We start from the raw sequence: 21071 nt of genomic DNA, 5'->3' as shown, positions 1-21071 counted from the left end.
TTGGGGTGGTCCCTAAATGAGGTTCTGCGTATTCTGCGGCAATGGCAGCAAACGACACCATTCCGAGCTGCTGTAAATAGTGCTGTTTGTGTAGAAAGAGGTTTTCTGCATTGGATAATACAAAGGCTGAGGTTGCCTTTAAATAAGATGCTTGGATTTTCAAAGTCAAACCTCCAAAATCATGAAAAATCTTTTTACCAATGAAAAAGGACAACTCTAAGAAAAGACCATTACTCAAATAATAAACTAAAATGACCATAAATGACTTGACCATCTCCCCAAAATGCCTGTTTTTGTGGACTACACAGACTTTTTCTAATTGTAACGTGTAACAACTTACAAGTTACGAAAAGTTCAAAACATCAAAAACCCAAACAAGTTAAAATATTTTAAGTGTGTAATTGAAGTCAACTGAGAGTACAGTTAAACTGGATTTACTACCACTGTGCCCCTAAAAGCTTTTCCTCCCTTAAATGTGATCCCTATAACTCCTACCTCCACAGCAATGTAAAATTCAATCTTGTGAAAATATTCATGGAGAATACTATCCTTACTGAAATCATTACTGGAAATAATTTTCCATGAAAACATTTATTAAGAAACTCCCCACATAATTTCATTGCTAGAGGTAATGCAAGAATATACATACGCACACATGCATACATGCATTATACTTGTTTTCTTATTTAAATCCCATAAAAACATTTTAATATGCATTGGCCTCCCCAAATTTTCATTTTGGATCAGCTACTTTGTGTTGGAGACATCAAGATACATAAATAAATTATATAATCTCACTTAAAAAAAACAATGTTGCAATCTGAAGTTCTACTTATCTGATGTCTTGAGTAAACAGTTCAGATAAACATCAGTTCAGGCAAACTTTTCACCATCCTTTATTGGGTGATTACCTAGGCTCTTTGAATCCTCTTCCTTAGTGTCAAGTGTTGAATTATTTTCATTGAAATTTTTTAAAACTGCATGAACAGCACAGTTATAAATCCTAAAAACCAAAAGACACTATGGCGAATTTAAGATTAATTTTTTATTTAAGTATTATATAAAAGTTATTTCATAAAAATATGCTCCATATTAAATAATTTTAAAGATACATAATTACTTATAATATAATGCTTTCAATGTCATTTATCTATTATCATGAATCCTTTGGTCCCTAAGGCTGCCTTTTCTGCCTCTCCCGTGGCCAGATGCAGAGTATACCTGCTCCCGAGGGAAGAGCAAGAATCAAGGGCGCTTGGGGGACCAGTCTCCATCATTACTGATGATGCTGAGAGATGCCTGGCACCATGAACATGCTATTCAAACATAAATGAGAAAACAAGCTATCCGAGCAGCCTTCACGAGGCTTTCCCCATACAGCACATTTCATATCACTAAAGATTTAACTAGTAATGAGCTATACCTAAGTTACTTAACTAGTTCTGAGTCCTTTCAGGTAACATCAATATCCAGCTTCCAATTTCCACTCTTTAAAATATTTCTCCATTGTCCTCCTAGATTTCAAGGTGCCAACATTCACGGTAGGTATGATTTTCTGGGGCTTCAGCCACTGAACAAACCGCTTCATTTCTAGGTAGCTGCTGTGTTCACTATAAGGGATTCCTGCAACACAAAAGAGAAGATACTGCAGACAAAAAAGATCAAATTATTTTTAAAAAAATACACAAGCCCAAAATAAAATAAGAAAGGAAAGCAATCCAGAGTACCGCTGTCAAAAACTCCTCAGTATTTTATTTCTGATAAAAAAAATGTTAATAATTTTTATGGAGAATAAAGATTAAAACATTAAAACCATACTGAAACTTTGAACATTAAATAATTCTACTGCTTTTCTATGTAGACACTTCATATGTATTTCTACAGATTCTTATTTTTAATTAGGCTTTCTTTTTAAATTAGGCTTTTCTCTTTAGGCACTTCACTCAGCTATGGATTTCAGGAATATCCTGGAAAAAATATGAGTAAAATGTGAAGAGTGACTAGCAAGAGACTCTTGGTTTCCAGAGCAAGTAAGCAGAGTCCAGTCCCTGAGCTTTGCACACATAAAAAAATAGGACCAAAAATTAAAAAAATAAAATCTTAAAAATCCCTTTATCTTCCCTAAAGATCAAGTGCCACAGAGAAAGGGAGAAGGGGTCCTGTTTTAACTGGGATCTTTAGGGGCTGAAATTAAGTCACTAGTCTAGGGACATAGAAAAAACGTTTCCATCAGCCATGATTACAGTAAGCAATTTCTGAGGACAAAGGTAAACCTCCTCCGAGAAACGAGAAAAAGGAGTCAAGGCTGTACCTCTTGCTGTCATGGCATTTAATCCCGTCTTCCTTCCCACTGGCAGTCTGACCGTGGCACTTGAGCTTCCAGACCCAACTGCACTGCCCGCCCCTCCTCTGTGGGTTCCTTCACATAGCACCAAACATGTAAACGAAACCATCGTATTAGCCAATGTCTTTTTCCTCCTGTCACGCTCCTCTCTATCAGTTTATGATGTACTAAAGATACAGCTTTAGAGTATGTAGAGCAATCTGAAACTCGATTTTTAAAGATTCTTTGGTGCCTGTTTTTCTTGGATCTTATTTTTACAAAAGCTCTTTTTAAAAAATGTCATAACAAACATTAAAAGTGAAAAAATTTCATAATTATACCATATATTGAAATGTTTCCTTTGGTCTGGGGAATAATGTCTGCTATAGTCATTAACTTGCTAGAATGCGTCCATCCTGTAGGTCGAAAAGCCAAAATCTGATCATATTTTCCACCACATTTCTTCAAATGATTCTGTAAAGCCTGTTCAGTAAAAATAGGATATTTATTTAGCAGTCAGTGAAGGTGTGTTATGTGGAATAAAACAGAATGATCACACTGGTATAGTCTCAGGGAATATGCAGTTGGTAAACATTAATTTGCAATAACCTAGAGTCGTACTTCCAGAAAAAATAAAATCACAGAAAAAAACAATTTTTCCTCTTATCTAAAGTGAAACAAGCTTAACTCCAGTTTGAAAAAAAGCAAGGTGAGGCAACTTTAAACATAAAAATTATGAATTGAAAGATTACAATTCAGATAGCTATCGGAAAAGGAAAAAGGAAAAGGAAAAGGAAAAATAAGAAAGAAGGAAGGGCAGGAGGAAGGAAGGAAGGAAGGAAAAGAAAGAAAGAAAGAAAAGAAAGAAAGAAAAAAAAAGAAAAAGAAAGAAAGAAAGAAAGGAAAGAAAGAAAGAAAAGAAAGAAAGAAAGAAAAGAAAAGAAAAGAAAAGAAAAGAAAAGAAAAGAAAAGAAAAGAAAAGAAAAGAAAACTCTCCAAATCCTACTACTATTAGGATATTGAATATACTGTTAGGATGTTAACGATACCAATATTAACACTGGTGAACAGCAGCCCAAACGTATCCACATGTATATGTACAACAGAGGACTGACAGGTGGATAGAAAGATGTCAATAATTCTATGAACGGCATTACACTCAACATGCACGTACATTTCAAAGATTCACACTAGCACTCTTCTCAGGGTCTTACTCCTTTTCACTCTTTAAACATGAACTAGAATACTTGCAAAACTTTTCATGCTGCTACAATTGGGAGTACTATGCTTCCGTAATAAATCTTGAGTAGAACTTCCCAAACTAAAGTCATCAAAAGTGATAACATTTGACGAAATCCGAAAATCAACGACCAAAGTTCAAACTTTGAAAGATAAGAAAAGTCCAAATAAAGACAGTAATGGCACAAGAGATACCAAAAGTCTAATACTTTTTTTGGTCTTCAGGCAAAAGCCACAGTGTCAAGGGCTTAGTGTAAATTTATAATAAAGTTCTAGTTTTATTTAAAATAATAAAAAAAAATCTAAACTGCACATGGTATCATCTTAGATTTCCAAAGGTCTCTTTCTCTTCCTTCATCATCCATACTCTGAACTATTAAAGTGTTGTAGAAGATGCTGGTACAAAGTTCTGAAGAAACCAAAGACAAATCCATGCATCTGACTACTCAGTCCTCATCTAATACATGTCTGTTCCAGGATTAGGCCATGTTGGTGGTGTCAGAGTAGTGGATATGAGACACAGCCCTTCAACCTTCTGGAAGCTTAGAGCCTAGCAGGGAGATGGTCAATAAAACCCACTTTCTTCTAGTTCTTCTTTTTTTTTTTTTTAATGGAAACCATATGCCCTTTCTTAACTTTTTCTAATTCTCATCTATTATACCATCAGCAACTAGAAGCCTTGCAGATTGACCTTTTCACAAAGGACTCATTTTCAGTAGAAATTTCTAGAAATGGGATTGTTGAGTTAAAGGATTTACCCCTAACTTCTACTTCTGTCCAAGTGGATGAGAGAGCTAATTTCTCTAAATCACAGCACAGAAATATTACCTTTTAAAAAAGTATGCCAGTTCGGTAGGAGACAAACATATTCTTGTTAGTTTTATGTTTGATTACTAGAGGCTAAACGTTTGTGTTTATCAGATATTTGTATTTCACTGGTGAATTAATAACAATCTTCTGATTTCTCCTTTGTGTCAATGATCTCTTATTAATTTAAATACCTACCATTTATTTATTTTTAAAGATTTTATTTATTTACCTGACAGAGAGAGAGAGAGAGAGAGCACAAGCAGGGGGAGCAACAGGCAGAGGAAGAGGGAGAAGCAGGCTCCCCACTGAGCAGGGAGACCGATGTGGGGCTTGATCCCAGGACCCCAGGATCAAGACCTGAGCCAAAGGCAGCCACTTAACTGAATGAGCCACCCAGGGGTCCCTCTTTCTATTTTTTTTTTTTTTAAGATTTTATTTGTTTATTTGAGAAAGTGCACGAGAGGGGAGGAAGGGCAGAGGGAGAGGGAGAAGCAGACTCCCTGCTGAGCAGGGAGCCCGATGCGGGCAGGACTCAATTCCAGGACCCTGGGATCGTGACCTGAGCCGAAGGCAGATGCTTAACCGACTGAGCCACCCAGGTGCTCCAACGATGTTGATTCTCCTTTTTCATGTTTTTAGGCCATTTAGACCTTCTCATTCACTCCTTAGCCTTCTGCCATCTGGCTCCTTCCAATATCACTTCACTGAAACATTTCTTGCACAGGTCAACAAAGATATTCTGATTGCCAAATTGCCATTATTTCCTTATATGACCTCTCTGCAGCATTGGGCACCTTTAAAAACTCTTTCATGAAAAGTTCTAGTCCTTCATTTCTATAAAACTCTGACTCTTCCATCCCCATTATCCTCCTAAATACATCATTTGTTCAAATGGAACAAACTAAGTTAGTAGGAAATAAAACTGTAAGATAAAACTCATTAAAAATATGCTATACCCTCAAGATATCAATGTTCATTTTATAATTAACACCTCATTAGCCTCCACACAAATTAGATACCTCCCAAATTTAAAATATGTTTCCAAAGATGGCTTTAAAAGGACAAAATTCTGCCTTGATTATCCCTGAAATTTTTATGAAGTGTATACTCAGGAAACTAGGCCATAAAAACTTCGCCTTAATCTCATGAAGAAAGGAGTTCTACCAGTTACAATTTCCTTATAACTCCAGGGAGAGAGCTAAAATACTCATTTTATTAATACAGAGTATTATTATTTATAAGACACACACAGTAATCGACATCCTATGCTATTTCAAAAAGTTCCATAAAAGTTAGTTCATGATTATAGCAAAAGTGAAAATACATTCTTTGGTGTGCATTATGTTCTGATTTGTTTTTAATACACAGGTCTGATGTATTCTATTGCTAGGTATCCAAATTTAGTAAATGGAATGAATCTTAGTTAGTATATGAATAAATCTGACAGAGAAGTCCCCCAAATCACAGTGAGGTCCTAACATATATCTTTTTCTTATTTGTTTTTAAGTAGGCTCCATGCCCAACGTGGGGCTTGAACTCACGACCCTGAGATCAAGAGTCTCATTCTCTACCGACTGAGCCAGCCGAGTGCCCCAACCTCTCTGTATCTTAATCTATACCTCAGAACTGATATGAGAACTTGCTCTTAGGATACACTTCCACTATTTCACTTAATCCTCACAACAAGTAAATTTCCAACATACATCAATGTTATTGGGGATTAATATTAATACAGAAAAGAGCTGAAGAAAACTAAGAACTCCTTGAGTTCTCTGCTCATTTCCCCGCTCAATAGAAAGAAATGGAAGACAATCTTAAATACAGAAGATTTGAATGACCAGATAGTTGCACACCTTTCTATTTTTGTTTCTTTTATGACAATTCTCTAGTTCCGATGGGCCTATGAATTCCTCTATACAGCTGCACACACACAACAAATAAAAATATATTTTAAATTCCACTTAAAAGATCTTCTAGGGCAAGGTTTACTATGACCCCACTATAACTGAATTCCTCGGTGTTAAATGCAGGTAAGATAGGATTCCAGTTTATAATCGTTGTATTACCTTTTCTAGTCCATCCTAAAAATACGTATCTCATGAACGCTTACCTTAAAGTTAATTTGCATCATTGGGAGAAGGTGAACCAGTGAACTGCACATGTCCGTGGTGATGAAGGAATTAAGTTCTGGTATGTTGAGGCACTGTAAGGTTTTATATTTTTCTTGGGACATGCCCACTTTTGAACCTAAAACATCAGCAATGGCTACAGGCCAAGGAGAAGTTTAAAAATAGTAAAGCTGCAGCTTATGAAAAAAATAATAAAGTTACAACTAAATCAAAACTTAAGAATGTACCAACAACAACAAAGAAATTCAAAACATTCACACTTCTGCTATATTTCAAAAAGGCTAAATAACTTTTGTTGGTTAACTGTATGAAGGAAATAATGAGAAATTCAAAGAATTTCTTTTTAAAGACCTAGTGTTTAAAAACTGCAAAAGATATATAGAAAGGGGTAGAAGAAAAGCAGCAACCAAATTTGAAGAAGTTAAAACCCTGGCTTTGTCACTTCATATCTTAATGTTTGACATGATGTGACCACAATTAGGAAGAAATGGAAAGTATTTTGTGAAACAGTATAATGCCATCTAGACAAACTACAATTACATATCCAAAATCATTTATGTACAAAAACCAAAACTGTTCTCTAAAATAATTAATTGATGGTTATCCTCAAAGAAGACAGCAATACGACTATGCATTCGTCATTTTTCAAAGTTCACTGAAATACTAGTGTAGCGCAGACATTTGCTCTGTAAACATTCTGCAGGTGTAAAGGCTACCATAAACACACTTATCAAGTGTTTCCATTAAGTTAGGCCTTTCCAAGTTTAAATGAATCCAACTCTATCAAATTTTTCTTCAAAGGTAATACTGCACCATTTCAGGAAATAAGTATCAAGTGCAAGCATCCAGACTGAAAGGGCTTTATGCAAAAGAGAATCTGATCTTTATAATATATTAATGTAAATTAGATACAGCTACCACCCACCTAGGAAGACTTTCTCTTTTCCAATAGAATAAGTGCCACAGACAACGAGAACACGTGGGTTTAGAGTTACTGCCTCAAAGGCAATGTTGATGGCAAACTGGATAACCTCTTGCTGAGACGGAAAGGAGTATTCTGGGCTGCAATATCTGTAATACGGTAATATGGTACTTATTAAATGAGCAACAAGAAAGCCATAGCATGAAGGTAGATGCTATTTTAGAAGCCAAGCTTTAGCAAACTTACATACAGTGGTAGTGTGATATATTAACCCCACTGCGGTTATTCCACTGCCTATGGTTAAAATATTTGTTACAAGCTATGGATAATTTATGATGGAATTCTACATTTCCAATATGTTTTTTACAGTGTATTTCCTTTATTGCCCTCATATAAAGAAATTGCCTCTTTTTCTTCAAGAACAGTTCTAGCTAGCTATTTTAGCTGTGAATTGTATACCTCGGCATCTTTTCGTTTTAACTTTAACACCATCAAAGAAAATACTAGTGACAGGGATGATCTTTGAACTAAAGAATTCTGATTTAGTTTAAAAAATTCTTAAAATAATGAAAACAAACACGAATTTAATGAAGCAGTTTGAAATCAAACAGTTAATAGTCACATGGTTATCTGCTCTTCTGAGGAGATACAGAAATATATGCAGTATTACAATGATACAACAGATCCCCAGTTGGGTCCATCTCAATACAGTAACACCCAGTGAAAAATTAACCCTAAGACTACTAGCTACCTAGCTCTATCTGGGATGAAAATTAAGCATTTTTTCACTAAAAAAGAAGTCATAAAGTACAAACATCAAAGAAACATATTTTTCCCCATTTTTAAGATTGTTTTTGCTGGTCAGCCATAAGAATAGAGAAAACACGTGTCTTTTCTCTGATGAAAAACCCACAAAGAAATTCAGAATTCTATGTAGAGAAAACGAGGCAAAAAAAGGGACGGGGGGGCTTACTTGTTATTTTCTTTATTTATTTAGTATTTAAAGTACATATAAAAGAATGGAAAAATTAGCTATAGTGTTAGAAAACTGAATGTGGAAAGCCCATCTTTTACTAAAATATGCCATCCAAATTCACTTCTTAAAACAGGTTGAAATAGTTGACATAATTCATTTCTAACAAATTGATGAAGTATTTTAATATATAATAAAAAATGGCTGGTACCATTGTGTTTATAACATTTAGAAATTCAAAGTTGTCACTTAGGAATTACCTTTTGAAGAAAGGAACAAAGTAATTTTAAATATTTAGAAACAGAATCACATTTTGGCCTCTGTTTCTTCTTCACAATTATACTTAAGAGTTACAAAGGTACTTTGAAAAGGTAACCTAAAGGGGTGTTTTCCCAAAGTTTGCTCCCCAGTTTTTCTTCCTTGTTTCAGTAACAGGATTCTCACATAAACCAAAGGGAATCACAGAAAAGAAAAAATTTAGTTGTAGTTAAGACACGTCATCCCAAATTTGTTCTTAAGCAAGTATGTGTTTTTCCAAACAGCAGTTCTCTGATGAATGATCTTAAAATGGTAATTGACAATAAGCCATCATTTCGATTTACCTAAGCAACTGTGCAAATTGTTCATAATAAGCAGGGCAAATATTGTCAGTGGGAAAAGGAAGCATACAAACAAAGCCTCTCTTACGTTGTATCTAAGTAAAGCGTGTGGACTTTCTGGCCTGCAAGACGAGAACGTTCCATGGTGGGATCTGCTCGGAAGTCGCCGGTGTGTAATAGGACGTTACCGTTAGGAAGATAAAACAGGATCATGACAGCACCTGGACAGCTGAACACAAACATTTCTAAGGAATAGTCTTTTTTTTTTACTTTTTTTTCTAAGGAATAGTTTTAACACATGTGAGGCAGCTGAAGGAAGAGGACTTCTTTGCTGTCAGCAAGGTAATACACTCACTACAACCACATGACGTAGCACTGCACTACAGAGGAAATGTAGCATTGTAGGAAGTTTACATCGTAACAAAAAAAAAAAAGTGGCGTGCAGGAAAGATTAATTCACCAGGCCAGGTTTGTTCGAACTCCACACTTCCCCACCTAAGGCCTGTCTTTAGGACTAGTCCTTGGCTGGTCCTCGAGAGAGGAGTTGAACTCTTAGAATATTCTGCCCAATAAGAGTGCTTTGTATGCCTGACGCGTGGGTCTGTGTGTTACTAGGTTGACCAGATAGTCACCATAGATAACATCGTTAGCATCAACTATCTGTTTTGCTCTAGGGGACTGGAGTCTGAGGAGCTGAGGCAAGTCACATGGGAGTTGCATGTGTGCATGCCTGACCCTCAGTAAAAGCCCGACTGGACTCAAGGCTCCAATGAGCTTCCCTGCCTGGCCATTCTTGGCATGTGTGGTGAACACCGCTGCTGGGAGAACCAGTGCTTCTGTGCTATTCAGGAGAAGAGCATCCCTCAGAATTTGTGCCTGCTTTCTTCTGCACTGTGCCCCCATTTGACTTTTCCCTTTGCTGATTTTAATTTGCATCCTGTCACTGTAACCATGAGTACAATAGCCCTTCTGAGTCCCGTGGGTCCTTCAAGTGAACCACTGAGCCTCAGGGTGGTGTTGGGGATGCCTGACACACTGGAGCTTGGAAATTACTGCCAAAACACATGGAGCTTTCATTTTGAATTCTGGGAAAACATCGGAAATAATTACTTTTTAATTAAAAACTTACCCTTACCGCCCCACCCCAAAACTTCAGACTGCAATGACTTTACTGGGGAATTCTATCAAACACCTAAGGAAGAAATAGCCCCAGTACTATAGAACATCCTTCAGAATGGAGTAGGAGGGAATAGTTCGTGAGGCCAGTATTACCCTAATGTCGAAACCAGACAAAAGCATTATAAAAAAAAAAACTACTGACTGGGCACCTGGGTGGCTCAGTTGGTTAAGCAACTGCCTTCGGCTCAGGTCATGATCCTGGAGTCCCGGGATCGAGTCCCGCATCGGGCTCCCTGCTCAGCAGGGAGTCTGCTTCTCCCTCTGACCCTCCCCCCTCTCGTGCTCTCTATCTCTCATTCTCTCTCTCTCAAATAAATAAACAAAATCTAAAAAAAAAAAACTACTGACCAATATCCATTATGAAAACAAAGAAGTCCTTAACAAAATATTTAGCATATCAAATCCAGCAATATATATATAGATATATATATATATATTTTTTTTTTAAAGGATAATCCACGAAGGCTAAATGGAGTTTATCCCAGTGAAGCAAGGTTGGTTTAACATTCAAAATGTCCATCATTATCATTTACCCTGTTAACATTATAGAGGAGAAAAATCATATGATCCCTCAGTAGATGCTGAAGAAGCATTTGACAAAAGTCATCACCCATTCATGATTACAAACTCTCAGCAGACTAGGAATGGAGGGATTTTCCTCAACCTGATAAAAGGCATCTATGAAAAACCTATTGCTAACATCAAGCTAAAGGGAGCAAGACTGAAAGCCTTCCTCTTAGGGTCAGGAACAAGGCAGTATCTGCTCTCACCACTCCCATTCAACACTGTACTGGAGGTCTGAGCGAGGACCATAAACAAGAGGGGAAAAAAGCACTCTGAATGGAAAGTAAGAAGTAAAACAAAATTGTCTATATTTGCAGATGACATGACAGTACATGTGGAAAATTTTCAGAAATCTATAAAAAACCTACTCCAACTAATGTGCAAGTTTAGCAAGGTCTCAGGATACAAGGTCAATAAACAAAAATCAGTTGTCCATCAGGAGGTGAATAGATGAGGACATCATGGTGTGCCCATACACTAGATACTACTCAGCAATAAAGACACAAACTATTGATATACACATCAGCATGGATGAATCTCAAAAACACGATGAGTGACAGAAGCTGGATGCAAAAGAGTAGATACTATGGGATTTCATTTCACTGAATCCCTAGGAAAGACAAATCTAATGCATGGTGATAGGATATAGATCAATGGTCCCCTGGGCTAGAGTCGGGCTTGGGGATTGACTGGGAAGGAGCCCAAGGAAACCTTTTGGGGTGGGGAAAATTTCCTATATTTTTCTGTAGTGGGTATTACATGAGTGTGTATTTTTGTCAAAATTCAGCAAACACTTAAAATAGGTCTATTTTATTTATGTAAATTGTACCTAATAAAGTTGACTAAAAAATCAGAACTTGAGCTCTTATAAGCATTGACTAAAAAAAGCAGCAGCAGGGGTGCCTGGGTGGCTCACTCAGTTGAGTGTCTGACTCTTGGTTTAGGCTCAGGTCATGATCTCCAGGTAGTGAGATCGAGCCCTGAGTCAAGCCCTACATCAGGCTCTGTGCTCAGTGGGGAGTCTGCTTGGGATTCTCTCCCTCTCCCGCTGCCCCCCACTCCCTCTTAGAAAAAAAAAGGAAAAAAGAAAAAAAAATCAGCAGCAAAGTTAGCAGACAAAAAGTTAAAAGCAACCTGAAGACAGAGCATGGGTCTGGATTTTCAGAGACCTAGTGTGAATTTTAATTCTCAAAGCATCCGTGATGGCTAAAATCCTACAAAAAGTAGGAAGAAGTGCAGTTGACAGTTGCATTTTGGTAACAGGATACTGACAGTGTTTTACATTACAGAGAAAAAAATGAGGGGAAAAAGGGAAGCCACTTCGAAGAAAAAAAAATCTTCCAAGTCTTTACTATCAAAAGCCTGAAGGATTTCTTAAAAGCGGGGGGGGGAATCCTCTGCTATCTGAATGGAGTGCAAGCTGTTAACTTACATAAGCGATATTAAAGAAATGGCAAAAAAAAAAAAAGGCAAAAGGTTAGCTCTTCAAAAAAGCAGCAACATGTTAAAGTATTTTTTTTTAAAAATAAGATGGAGTCTCATATGTCAAGGATAGTAATTTAAACTGCATTAAAAATGAATTAGATAATATTTAAAGGATCTCTCAGTACATTTAATCTCTGATTCTGTAATTGGGTACATTATTTTTTTCAAAAGGAGAAACATGTCTTACTCAAAGTTTTAAAAATATCAACCATATTAATTCCAACACAAGAAAGTTCTTAAATAGCCATACTAATATGTTTTTATTCTAAATAGTTTTTAAAACGAGGCTAGTCTGAAGGTAACTTTAATACTTACTGATTGGCATCAAGCAAAACAACTTTTACACCATTTATTATACATTCCGTGTCCATCGGCAATGGATGGATGTATTGTTTTTGTATGTGAAGTTTGCTCTTCAACAAATTGCCAGTTATCTGCAAAACAGAATGTGCTTATTGCTGATACAGTAAAACACTAAATAAATCTTTTACTTCAGATCTAGTTTAGAACCAAGTATCTTAGTCTCTCTGTTCTCCCACTTACTTACATTCATGGAAACCCTCCAGAATGCCAGGAAGAACTTTCTACCATGACTATGTCACAACTCTGCTTAAACATGGTTCACTGGATCTCCCTCACCTGGGAAAAGTCCCTCGTCCCCAGATGACCTACAAAACCCTTCATGATGGGGCCCCTGCTCATTTCTGCGGGTTTATCTTCTGTTATTCCCTATCTCACGGTTAGCCATTCGGAATTATCTGAAGAGCCTGCAATGGGTAGATTTCTCTGTTGTCTACACCTGTATGCAAACTCTGCCCTCTCCCTAGGATGCCCTCTCCTCTTTCCTCCGCCTGGTTCGGACAGACCTGTGTTCCGATTCTGACTCTGCCATTACTGGCTCCGTGACTTAGGGCACATCACCTAATCTCTCCCAGCCTCAGCTGCTTCATTAATAAAAAGAGATTCATTTTATTTCAATAAAAATAATTCAAGAATGCTTGAGGATTAAACTGAATTCTAGCGGAAGCCCTTGGTAGTAGGCATTAGAAGAATCACTGTTTAATAATTAATTCAAGGTATCTCTTCCACCATGAGACTTTCTCTAACCTTGGCCTGGGCCAGAATAAAGCACTTTCTTTTTCTACTTGCTGGTGTTCTGTTCAGTTTTCGGTCACAATACCAATTCCATCGCAGTGTATTCGTGAATGTGTCCCCTGAAGGCTGTGAGCTCCTTGAAGTTAGGTATTTCACCTTGAATGTCTTTTTGGGCATCCATAAATGTTTACTGAATGGAACTTAGGTGTTTCAGTTACACTGTGAAGTAGTTTACTGTTTCCATATACTAAAGCATTAAAAAAAAAATGTTTTGTAACTATTGACAATAACTCATTTAATTTTAGACTCTTAATGTGGAATCTGTTTTCTCATATCTTTTCTGGTAGAATATAGATCTTACAGTGTTATTCTTTTTTAACCAAATTGCTTAGAAATTCACTGTATTCCATACATTTAGAATTTAAAAGGCTAAAACTTACCTCACTACAATAAATTGGAAATGTGAAGTTTTTAGATAGTCCAGCATAGTGATCAGAATGAAAATGTGTGAGAAAATAGGCTGTGCACCCTTCAACCAGTCCGTACTGGAAGGCATCAACTGTAAAGCCAGTCCCTGCAATGAGAAGAGCACACGGCTGCTTGAGCAAGAGCCAAGGGAGTGAAAGAGTGAAAGATGTCCGATTTGAATGTAAATAGTAAACCCCCTATTGACGTCTTTACGTCTCAATTCCAACTGAGCTTCATAATTTAAAAACTTATGCCACATAAATTCAGCAAAAGGGCATATTAGAGAAGATCTTAAGTTTCTACTAAACATCCCAGTATTGGCTTTAAAAAAAACTTTTTTTTAATGTTTTGTTTGTTTTGTTAAGTAGGCTCCATGCCCAGCGTGGAGCCCAACTCAGGGCTTGAACTCATGACCCTGAGATTAAGACCTGAGCTGAGACCAAGTGTCCAAAGCTTAACCAACTGAAGCACCCAGGCACGCATTGGCTTTTTTTTTTTTTAATGAATAACTGTACCAAAAAAATTAAAATACTAAGCTACAAACCAATTATTTCTTTGTTTTACTGACCTAAAATCCTTTACTTCTGCAAAACAGCAAAAGGAAAATGCTAACTTTCTTATTTTATTCTATTGTGGCAATTGATACTGGGGGCACAAATGATTGAAGGCCCAAATAATCATACATATTACAGTGGTTGTGGCCCTCCACCAGGTCACAGTACAATAACAGAGGACAGCATATCTGCAGTATTTGAATTTCATTGTGGGGGATGGGAGGTGGGGGAGGAAGAAGGGAAACAAGAAAATAAATGCCCAAAAAAGGCTACCTAGAGGAGCAATAAAGAAAAAAAAAATGGCTGAGCTGTTCTGAAAAGTGTTCATGAAAGAAACAACCAAGTGTGTGAATTGTGATGTGCAAGTCAATAAGCACACCTTCACAATCTCACTGAGGCTTATCCCCATATATGGCATACTAGTCTCAGGCTCACTTAAAATATAGAAAATTCACCACCATAAGTATTAAAAAATATAACTGATGCTATGATGTACATAAATGATAATCATTTTGAGCAAATTATGGATTACGACTATCAAAGCACTTTAAACAATCTTTCTGAAACCAGGTATATTTTGGCAGATTTTATATTCTTTTCAAAAGAAGAATTATTGGTTTCTTTAATAATAAAATTCATTTTACGACACATTTTTCTAACTCATCTATGAAGGCATGTGAAATTACAAAATACAAAAAAGGCCGAGAAACTAAGTTATGATGGGGTTAAAAATGTTTGGCATTTATTATGACCTATACAATCTGTTAATTTTCCTTCTTTGAAGCTATTTAGCACTTTGTATTTCTCTTAAAGGCTTAGAGACTCTTATTTTAATTAAATTTCATAATTTGTATATAAGTCTTTATTATAACTACTTAACAGAGAGCCTCTCTTCCTTCCCTATTAAGCTGACCTTTACTCATCTGGGTCAAATCTGTAAAATCTACCTACTAGTATAGTATCTTGTACACAAAATATATTTAATAAAAGTTTGCTGAATTGAATGGGGCAAAAACATTTAAATAGGCAAAAAAAAATCTATGTTACACGTCAATGAAGTATAAAAAACAATGGAAATACATACCAAAAAATTACTCTGTACAAACACACACAACATGGGCAATAAACATGAAATTTTTAAAAGTCAATTCTTTGTAGATATATTAAGCGTTGGTTTTTCAACTTACCAGGTATTTTCTTATAGAATGGACATGTCCTTGTTCTTAATTGTCCTGCATGAGGTGACTCCGGGATTTTCGTGTTCCCTCTCTGCAGCCTGCCACAAGGTGATTTTATGAAGACTTTGTCTTTCCTTAAATTGACTCTTCCAGATTCTGTCCTGTTAAGGTGATGTGACCTCTTCTGATGTGCTCCTTCCTGTAGTGAAACTGACTTTTTAAGTCTCTTTCTTTGATGCTGTGACCTCTCACTAGAAAGTTCCACAGAGGGCTGACTCTCACTTAAATTCTTGGCATCGAGTTCTAAATCACTTAAAGATTTTTCTGCTTTCCTCTTGCGCTGCCGTGACCTCTTTTCATTAGGACTTACAACTGGATTTAAGTTCATCCCTTCCACCGCACTTCCCTCTAGCAATTTCTCTTCTTTTCTTTTGGGTGGTAGTCCAAAATAAACACCTATATCCATTTGCTTCATTACTTTGGAAGAAGGCTGTGTTGCAGGACACTTGGGACCAGATGGCGACATTTTCAGTGACTCGGCAGCATTAAGTGCACTGGAAGAGTTCTCTGTTTTGGGAACTGTAGCTTTACTGTCTAGTCGACCACCTAATGCCTTTCTGCAGACACATGCTGAATTAGCATTGTCCTTTGCATTGAAGTTCTTATTTGATGATTTTCCAATTTTACTTTGGGTTGGACGGAAAGAAAGATCCCCTTCTCCTTGCCTTGGGAAAGCTCTTGGCATCTCACTAGTAAGTGACGGAAGAGAAATCTGATTGCAAACAGCTGATTCTTCAATTGCCTGTTTCTGTTTATTTGATTGAGATGGGTGACATTCTGGCTTACCAGGTTTCGCTTTAGTGGCCTGATAACTAGAAATAAGCCCTTGTGCTGATGCAGATGGAAACAGCGCAAAATCATTACCACTATGTGCTGGATCATCACACAGAGTAACACCCTTATTTTGGAAAAAAAGTTGAGATGAACCAGTGAGAGCATTGTATTTATACAATACTTCTTGGTATTTATCCTGAGTTAAGAAGCCATCCACGTGGGGGCCATTCTCCTGCTGGTCCTTCAGGAACGGACCATGGAGTTTTTGAAACAAAGTGGAGCTGTTGTCATCTTCCAGGCTGCCATCTTTAGAGCTCTCCGTAAAGAATAGCTCCTGCTGCAAATCACCCAGCTTTTCATCCATACTGTAAGTTTCCTCATCAGTTTGAAGTGGAGAATAAGAGATTTCACAGCTACTAAAGTCATTTTCTGGCAATGGAGAGTGTATGTGTTCTGAGTTGCTTTGGCTGTCTAGTTCTTCAGCAAGAGGCAAACTGACTCCCACCAGTTTGTCATCATTAACACATTCTGGAAATTGTACGTTTTGTTGGGACGGTTGGATATTTGTTGAAGAAGAAGAAGAAATCTTTTTATTGGTTTCAGTTGGAGACTGAGATTTCTTTAGATACGGTGTCACAAACGAGGGGTAAGTTGAAACAATTAAGTTTTCCATTGGCTTCTGATGCAGAGACCATCTTTCCTCAAGGCCACAGAGAAAGACCGAATTAGTCTCACTGAAGCAATCCCCTGGCCCACGTGGTGGGCTGCTGAAAGGACTATTGCCCGCCCTGCTCTGAGCAAGCAGGAGGTGAGTGTATCTCTTGAAGTGAGAAGGAATTGTTGAGGTGCACAGAAGACCATCAGGACACTCTGAAAATTTTTAAAAAGTAATGCAGGATCAAAGCACAGACAGCGTTAAAACCTAAGTGGAAAGTCATCAGTCCTACTTTGAGGCCTTAGGACCATAACTATCTTTACACAATCAAAAGATCCAGCATAAAATAATAATAATCCAGTATGGTTTTGCAATGGGCTAGTTACTATTTTTAAGTCAAATTTCTTTAAATTTAATTTAAAGAAACTTTAAATTTCTTTTCAAATAATCTTATTTTCCAAAATTTTTGTAAGACTAAAACCTTTCCCCCCTAAGGAACTCTCACAAATGAGTCCCTTCAAACTACAGTTCATGTTTACACAAGGTATTTATAGGTGTTCACTAGTTCACTATTGCTCTGGCAATAGAGTGAAAAAGACTAGTGTGTCTCTCTGAGAACCAAAGTTCTACCCCAATTTTTATCTTATTAAGTAATACGGATTTGTGACAATTAGAGTACCCAGTTAGGGTCCATTATTTAATATTTACACTGTATACAATAAGAGCAATAACAAGCTTAATTAGTTATAGCTGTTCATGCATAGTTTAAATTCTAAGATTTGAAATTCAATTTGATAAACTGGTTAATAATAAGGCTTTAATAATAATCTGGAAACTATTCCCCGTCATACATTATAATTAAGAAACAGTCTGTAAACTATCTTGGCATATACCCTTGTATGTTAATTTCCAGGTGTTTTTTTTTTTTTAAGTTTTATTTAAGCAATCTCTACGCCCAATGTGGGGCTCGAACTCATGACCCCAAGATCAAGAGTCGCATGCTCTTCCGGCTGAGCCAGCCAGGTGCCCCAATTTCCAGCTTTATCAAAAAATGACCCACTCTCCCTCCTAAAAAAGATGTTACAAGAAATTAGAAGGCCTCGTTGCTTAATGTAATTTAAAACCACCTCATAAAAGTATTTGTTGTGGCACAGAATTCAACTCAAGAGGAGTCTATATGAAATTCTATTCAAAGGTGTTTAGTGAAAAACCAAAAGAAAAATCTCTTTGAGGTGGCTTCAGCAGAAGACATTTCACCCTGAGCTGCTCACCATGAGACTCCAACTTCCATTTCTGATTTTCAAGCCACTTAAAAGCAAATTAGCAGCCTTTGATGAGATTTTCGCTTTATAAAAAAAAAAGCTAATCCCAAAATTTTTTTAAAGTTCTTTTGCATCTTTATGCAGTACTTTAAAATAACTAGAGGTTAATAATAATGTCTTCTGAATCATACATAACATGAAAGCCATACTGAGTAGTATTTTTATTTTGCTGAATTTTAATTCTTTGAGATTTAAAAATCCATATGGTATTTATAACTTTGAAATACAGAAATCATCATAACAACCCATTTTTCATATACTCCAGGTAGGACTACCTACACGTTAAACATGACATTATATATCTTAAAAGATAATAAAGCATAATATTACTTCAGTTATCATTTGGCACATTTTTAATTCGAATCTTAAAAACCTAAGACTCCTTCCCAGATCTTCCTGTACAATAGCATGATAAATCCAACATTTATTAGACTCAACTATACGCATAATTCCCTAAATTTCTGTTTCGCAAAAGATAACAATTGGGCAGTTTAACTTTTAAGAATGCTCATCTGTAAAACGTCAATACCACTTATCTTTTGCTGTCATTGAGAGTCAAGTAAGTAAACAGAAAGTATCTAGCATAGTATGTGCTCAATTAACATTTATGAAAAATCATTGCGATGTTTAGGAACTTCTATGAAATAATAAAATGCATTTCAACTGTTTTCAAGTTTGCAACATTCTTTACAATTATACCATTGACTATGATCTCTTTACCCTTCTCAAGAATGGTTTCTTTGTTTCCTTCTAGGGTAAGACATTTATACTTCGGTGTCTCATCTCCCTTTCATTTTACTGATCGGACTGATTCGTCTGGCCTAATGCAGGCTTTTTAGACTATTTAAAGACCACTTCGTTTTTTGTCATCTTACCTGTTTCAGAGACTGATGGAGAATCCAAACACTCAAAAACATGCCATCGAGGTGTTTGACCTAGCAATGAGGAGAAAGGCATCTGGCAGTTTGGGCAGTATCCATCATAAACTGGACGTATCTTTGGAGATACTTGTTTGTTTTTGCGAGTCCTGCAATGCTTTCCTGAAGCCATCTCCTTGTCTTGGGACTGGGGAATACCATCTCCGCAACTAGAATTCTGACTAGAAGCTACAGAAGTCTGACTAGCTGTTTCTCCAAGGCACATTTCGGGGTCCTTTGTCTTCTCTTCAGCTTCTGCGGTTCTTTTTTTATTTCTGTTTCGTTTCGACTGGTATTTTCCATCCGTTGCTTTTTCAACAGATTTTGGGCTAGTCTCAGAGCAATTATTTGTATGTACTGGTTTTGGTTTTCTTTTAGATTTGTATTCCCAGATGTCTTCTTCCAAAAAAGCATCTTCTAACATGGCAAAATGATTTTTAAGTAAATGGAGAATCTATTTCTTGTTACAAAAATTTCAAATGGAAATATTTTCCTGAAAAAAAAAGTAACAAAACCCCCACTAACTTGATGGGAATCTAAAGTTTTGGTAATGAATGTATTGGCAAACTACAAGCCTTATACCTGAGAACACCTGCTATTCCATTTATACCACAATAAAATTAAGAGAACCTACCACAGGGGTAGCATCTGAGAATTTTCCCATTGTGACCACTATTTCATTCAAGTGTGTCGGTCTTTCCAAGGACTTGATTCATAAAAATAAGAATCAGTAATACTTGGAAAATTAAGCACTAATAGGAAGTATAGGTTCAATAGCTTAATCTTAGAATGAGCTTTGTAAAATTGTTATAAAGCTCCTGTCAGTTCCCTTTCAACTGGACAATTGTCCAAATAATTCACAAATAAAACCACAGTCCCTGGGCAGTTGGCTTAGCAGGGTTTCCAAACATTAAATGCCTATCTCAGCTTGCTGGTACCTCCATAATCACGCCATAATCAAAGAGGTGTGTGAATCGGGGGAGTAATAATTGCCCTTATCCTTGACTCGGATATTCAACCACTTCAGTTTCCTGGGTCAGCCCAGTATCTTCTTCCAGCAGCAACGAACAAACACTGAACAATGGACAAAAAAAATTCAAGTGAAGTTGTGCCTGCACTGAGGCCACCCACACTCCTAACTCCAGACTGCATAAGTGGTCTGCCCTAGAGGTGGCCAGCCCTCTCTCCCCGGCCTCAAAACCAAGATTCACCTGCCTGATGCCTCCCACCTTCTCTGCCTTCTCTTTGAACTCAGGAGGCTGCAAGGCCACTGAGTGGGGCCTTATCCCTTCCAGGGCAGGGAGAGAGTGAGCTGCGAGCACAGCCGGTTCCATAAAAGCTATCAGAGCCCTCCGCTTCCGAAGTCGGAGGCCCAGCCCACCCGGATCCTCGCCGCAGCCCACCTGCCACCCGCACACCCTCCGGAGTAGCTCCAGCTGCGTCCGCTCCCCTCGGCTCCCCCCTCCCCTGCTCCGCTGACAGTCTGTTCGCGCTCGCACTTTCAGCACTGCGGAGCGACAAAATACTGTATTTGTGTACAAGCCAAAGCCATTGCCAGTCACTCCCAACTTAAAAAAAAAAACAAAAAACCTATCCCATGAGGATATCCCTACCCGCTTCACCAGTGGCGTCTTGGCGGGAACAGCTTCCCCTAGCCAGTGCTGTGTCGAATCGGCTGACGCTGGTCTATGGGCGGGACTTTGAAAAAGTTTGTATCCTTTTAGGTCCTACCGATTTATTTTATTTTATCTTATTTTTGTTCTAAAACCCGCTAATTTCCGAAGTGAAGTGTTGGGGGGGGGATGGTTCTCAGAGCTTCAGGAAC

The 21071-nt window shown here is 37.3% G+C and overlaps 1 protein-coding gene across 3 annotated transcripts; it reads right to left on the bottom strand.

Annotated features, from left to right (window-relative positions):
* Positions 1-1030: 1030 nt before the first annotated feature.
* DCLRE1A (DNA cross-link repair 1A) lies at positions 1031-20897 on the bottom strand. Of its 3 annotated transcripts, none has more exons than XM_088019901.1 (10): positions 20860-20897; positions 19205-20320; positions 15528-17222; positions 13759-13892; positions 12539-12657; positions 9084-9224; positions 7427-7572; positions 6483-6637; positions 2665-2806; positions 1031-1623 (listed from the first exon to the last, which is right to left on the bottom strand). In XM_088019901.1, the coding sequence occupies exons 2-10, from the start codon at positions 19668-19670 to the stop codon at positions 1463-1465; spliced, it is 3159 nt and encodes a 1052-aa protein (XP_087876027.1). In that variant the 5' UTR covers positions 19671-20320; positions 20860-20897; the 3' UTR covers positions 1031-1462. The 3 variants fall into 3 exon arrangements, with proteins under 3 accessions (XP_087876027.1, XP_087876029.1, XP_087876028.1); XM_088019903.1 differs by lacking the exon at positions 20860-20897 and adding an exon at positions 20650-20714; XM_088019902.1 differs by lacking the exon at positions 20860-20897 and having other exon boundaries at positions 19205-20632.
* Positions 20898-21071: the final 174 nt, after the last annotated feature.

The sequence above is a fragment of the Eumetopias jubatus genome, unplaced genomic scaffold (genome assembly GCF_037043125.1).
Source record: "Eumetopias jubatus isolate StellerSeaLion01/CBP00866 unplaced genomic scaffold, mEumJub1_p1.0 scaffold_17, whole genome shotgun sequence".
Classification (NCBI taxonomy): Eukaryota; Metazoa; Chordata; class Mammalia; order Carnivora; family Otariidae; genus Eumetopias; species Eumetopias jubatus.
The sequence above is the reverse complement of the archived record's forward strand: the minus strand, read 5'-3'. Positions and strand labels throughout refer to the sequence as shown.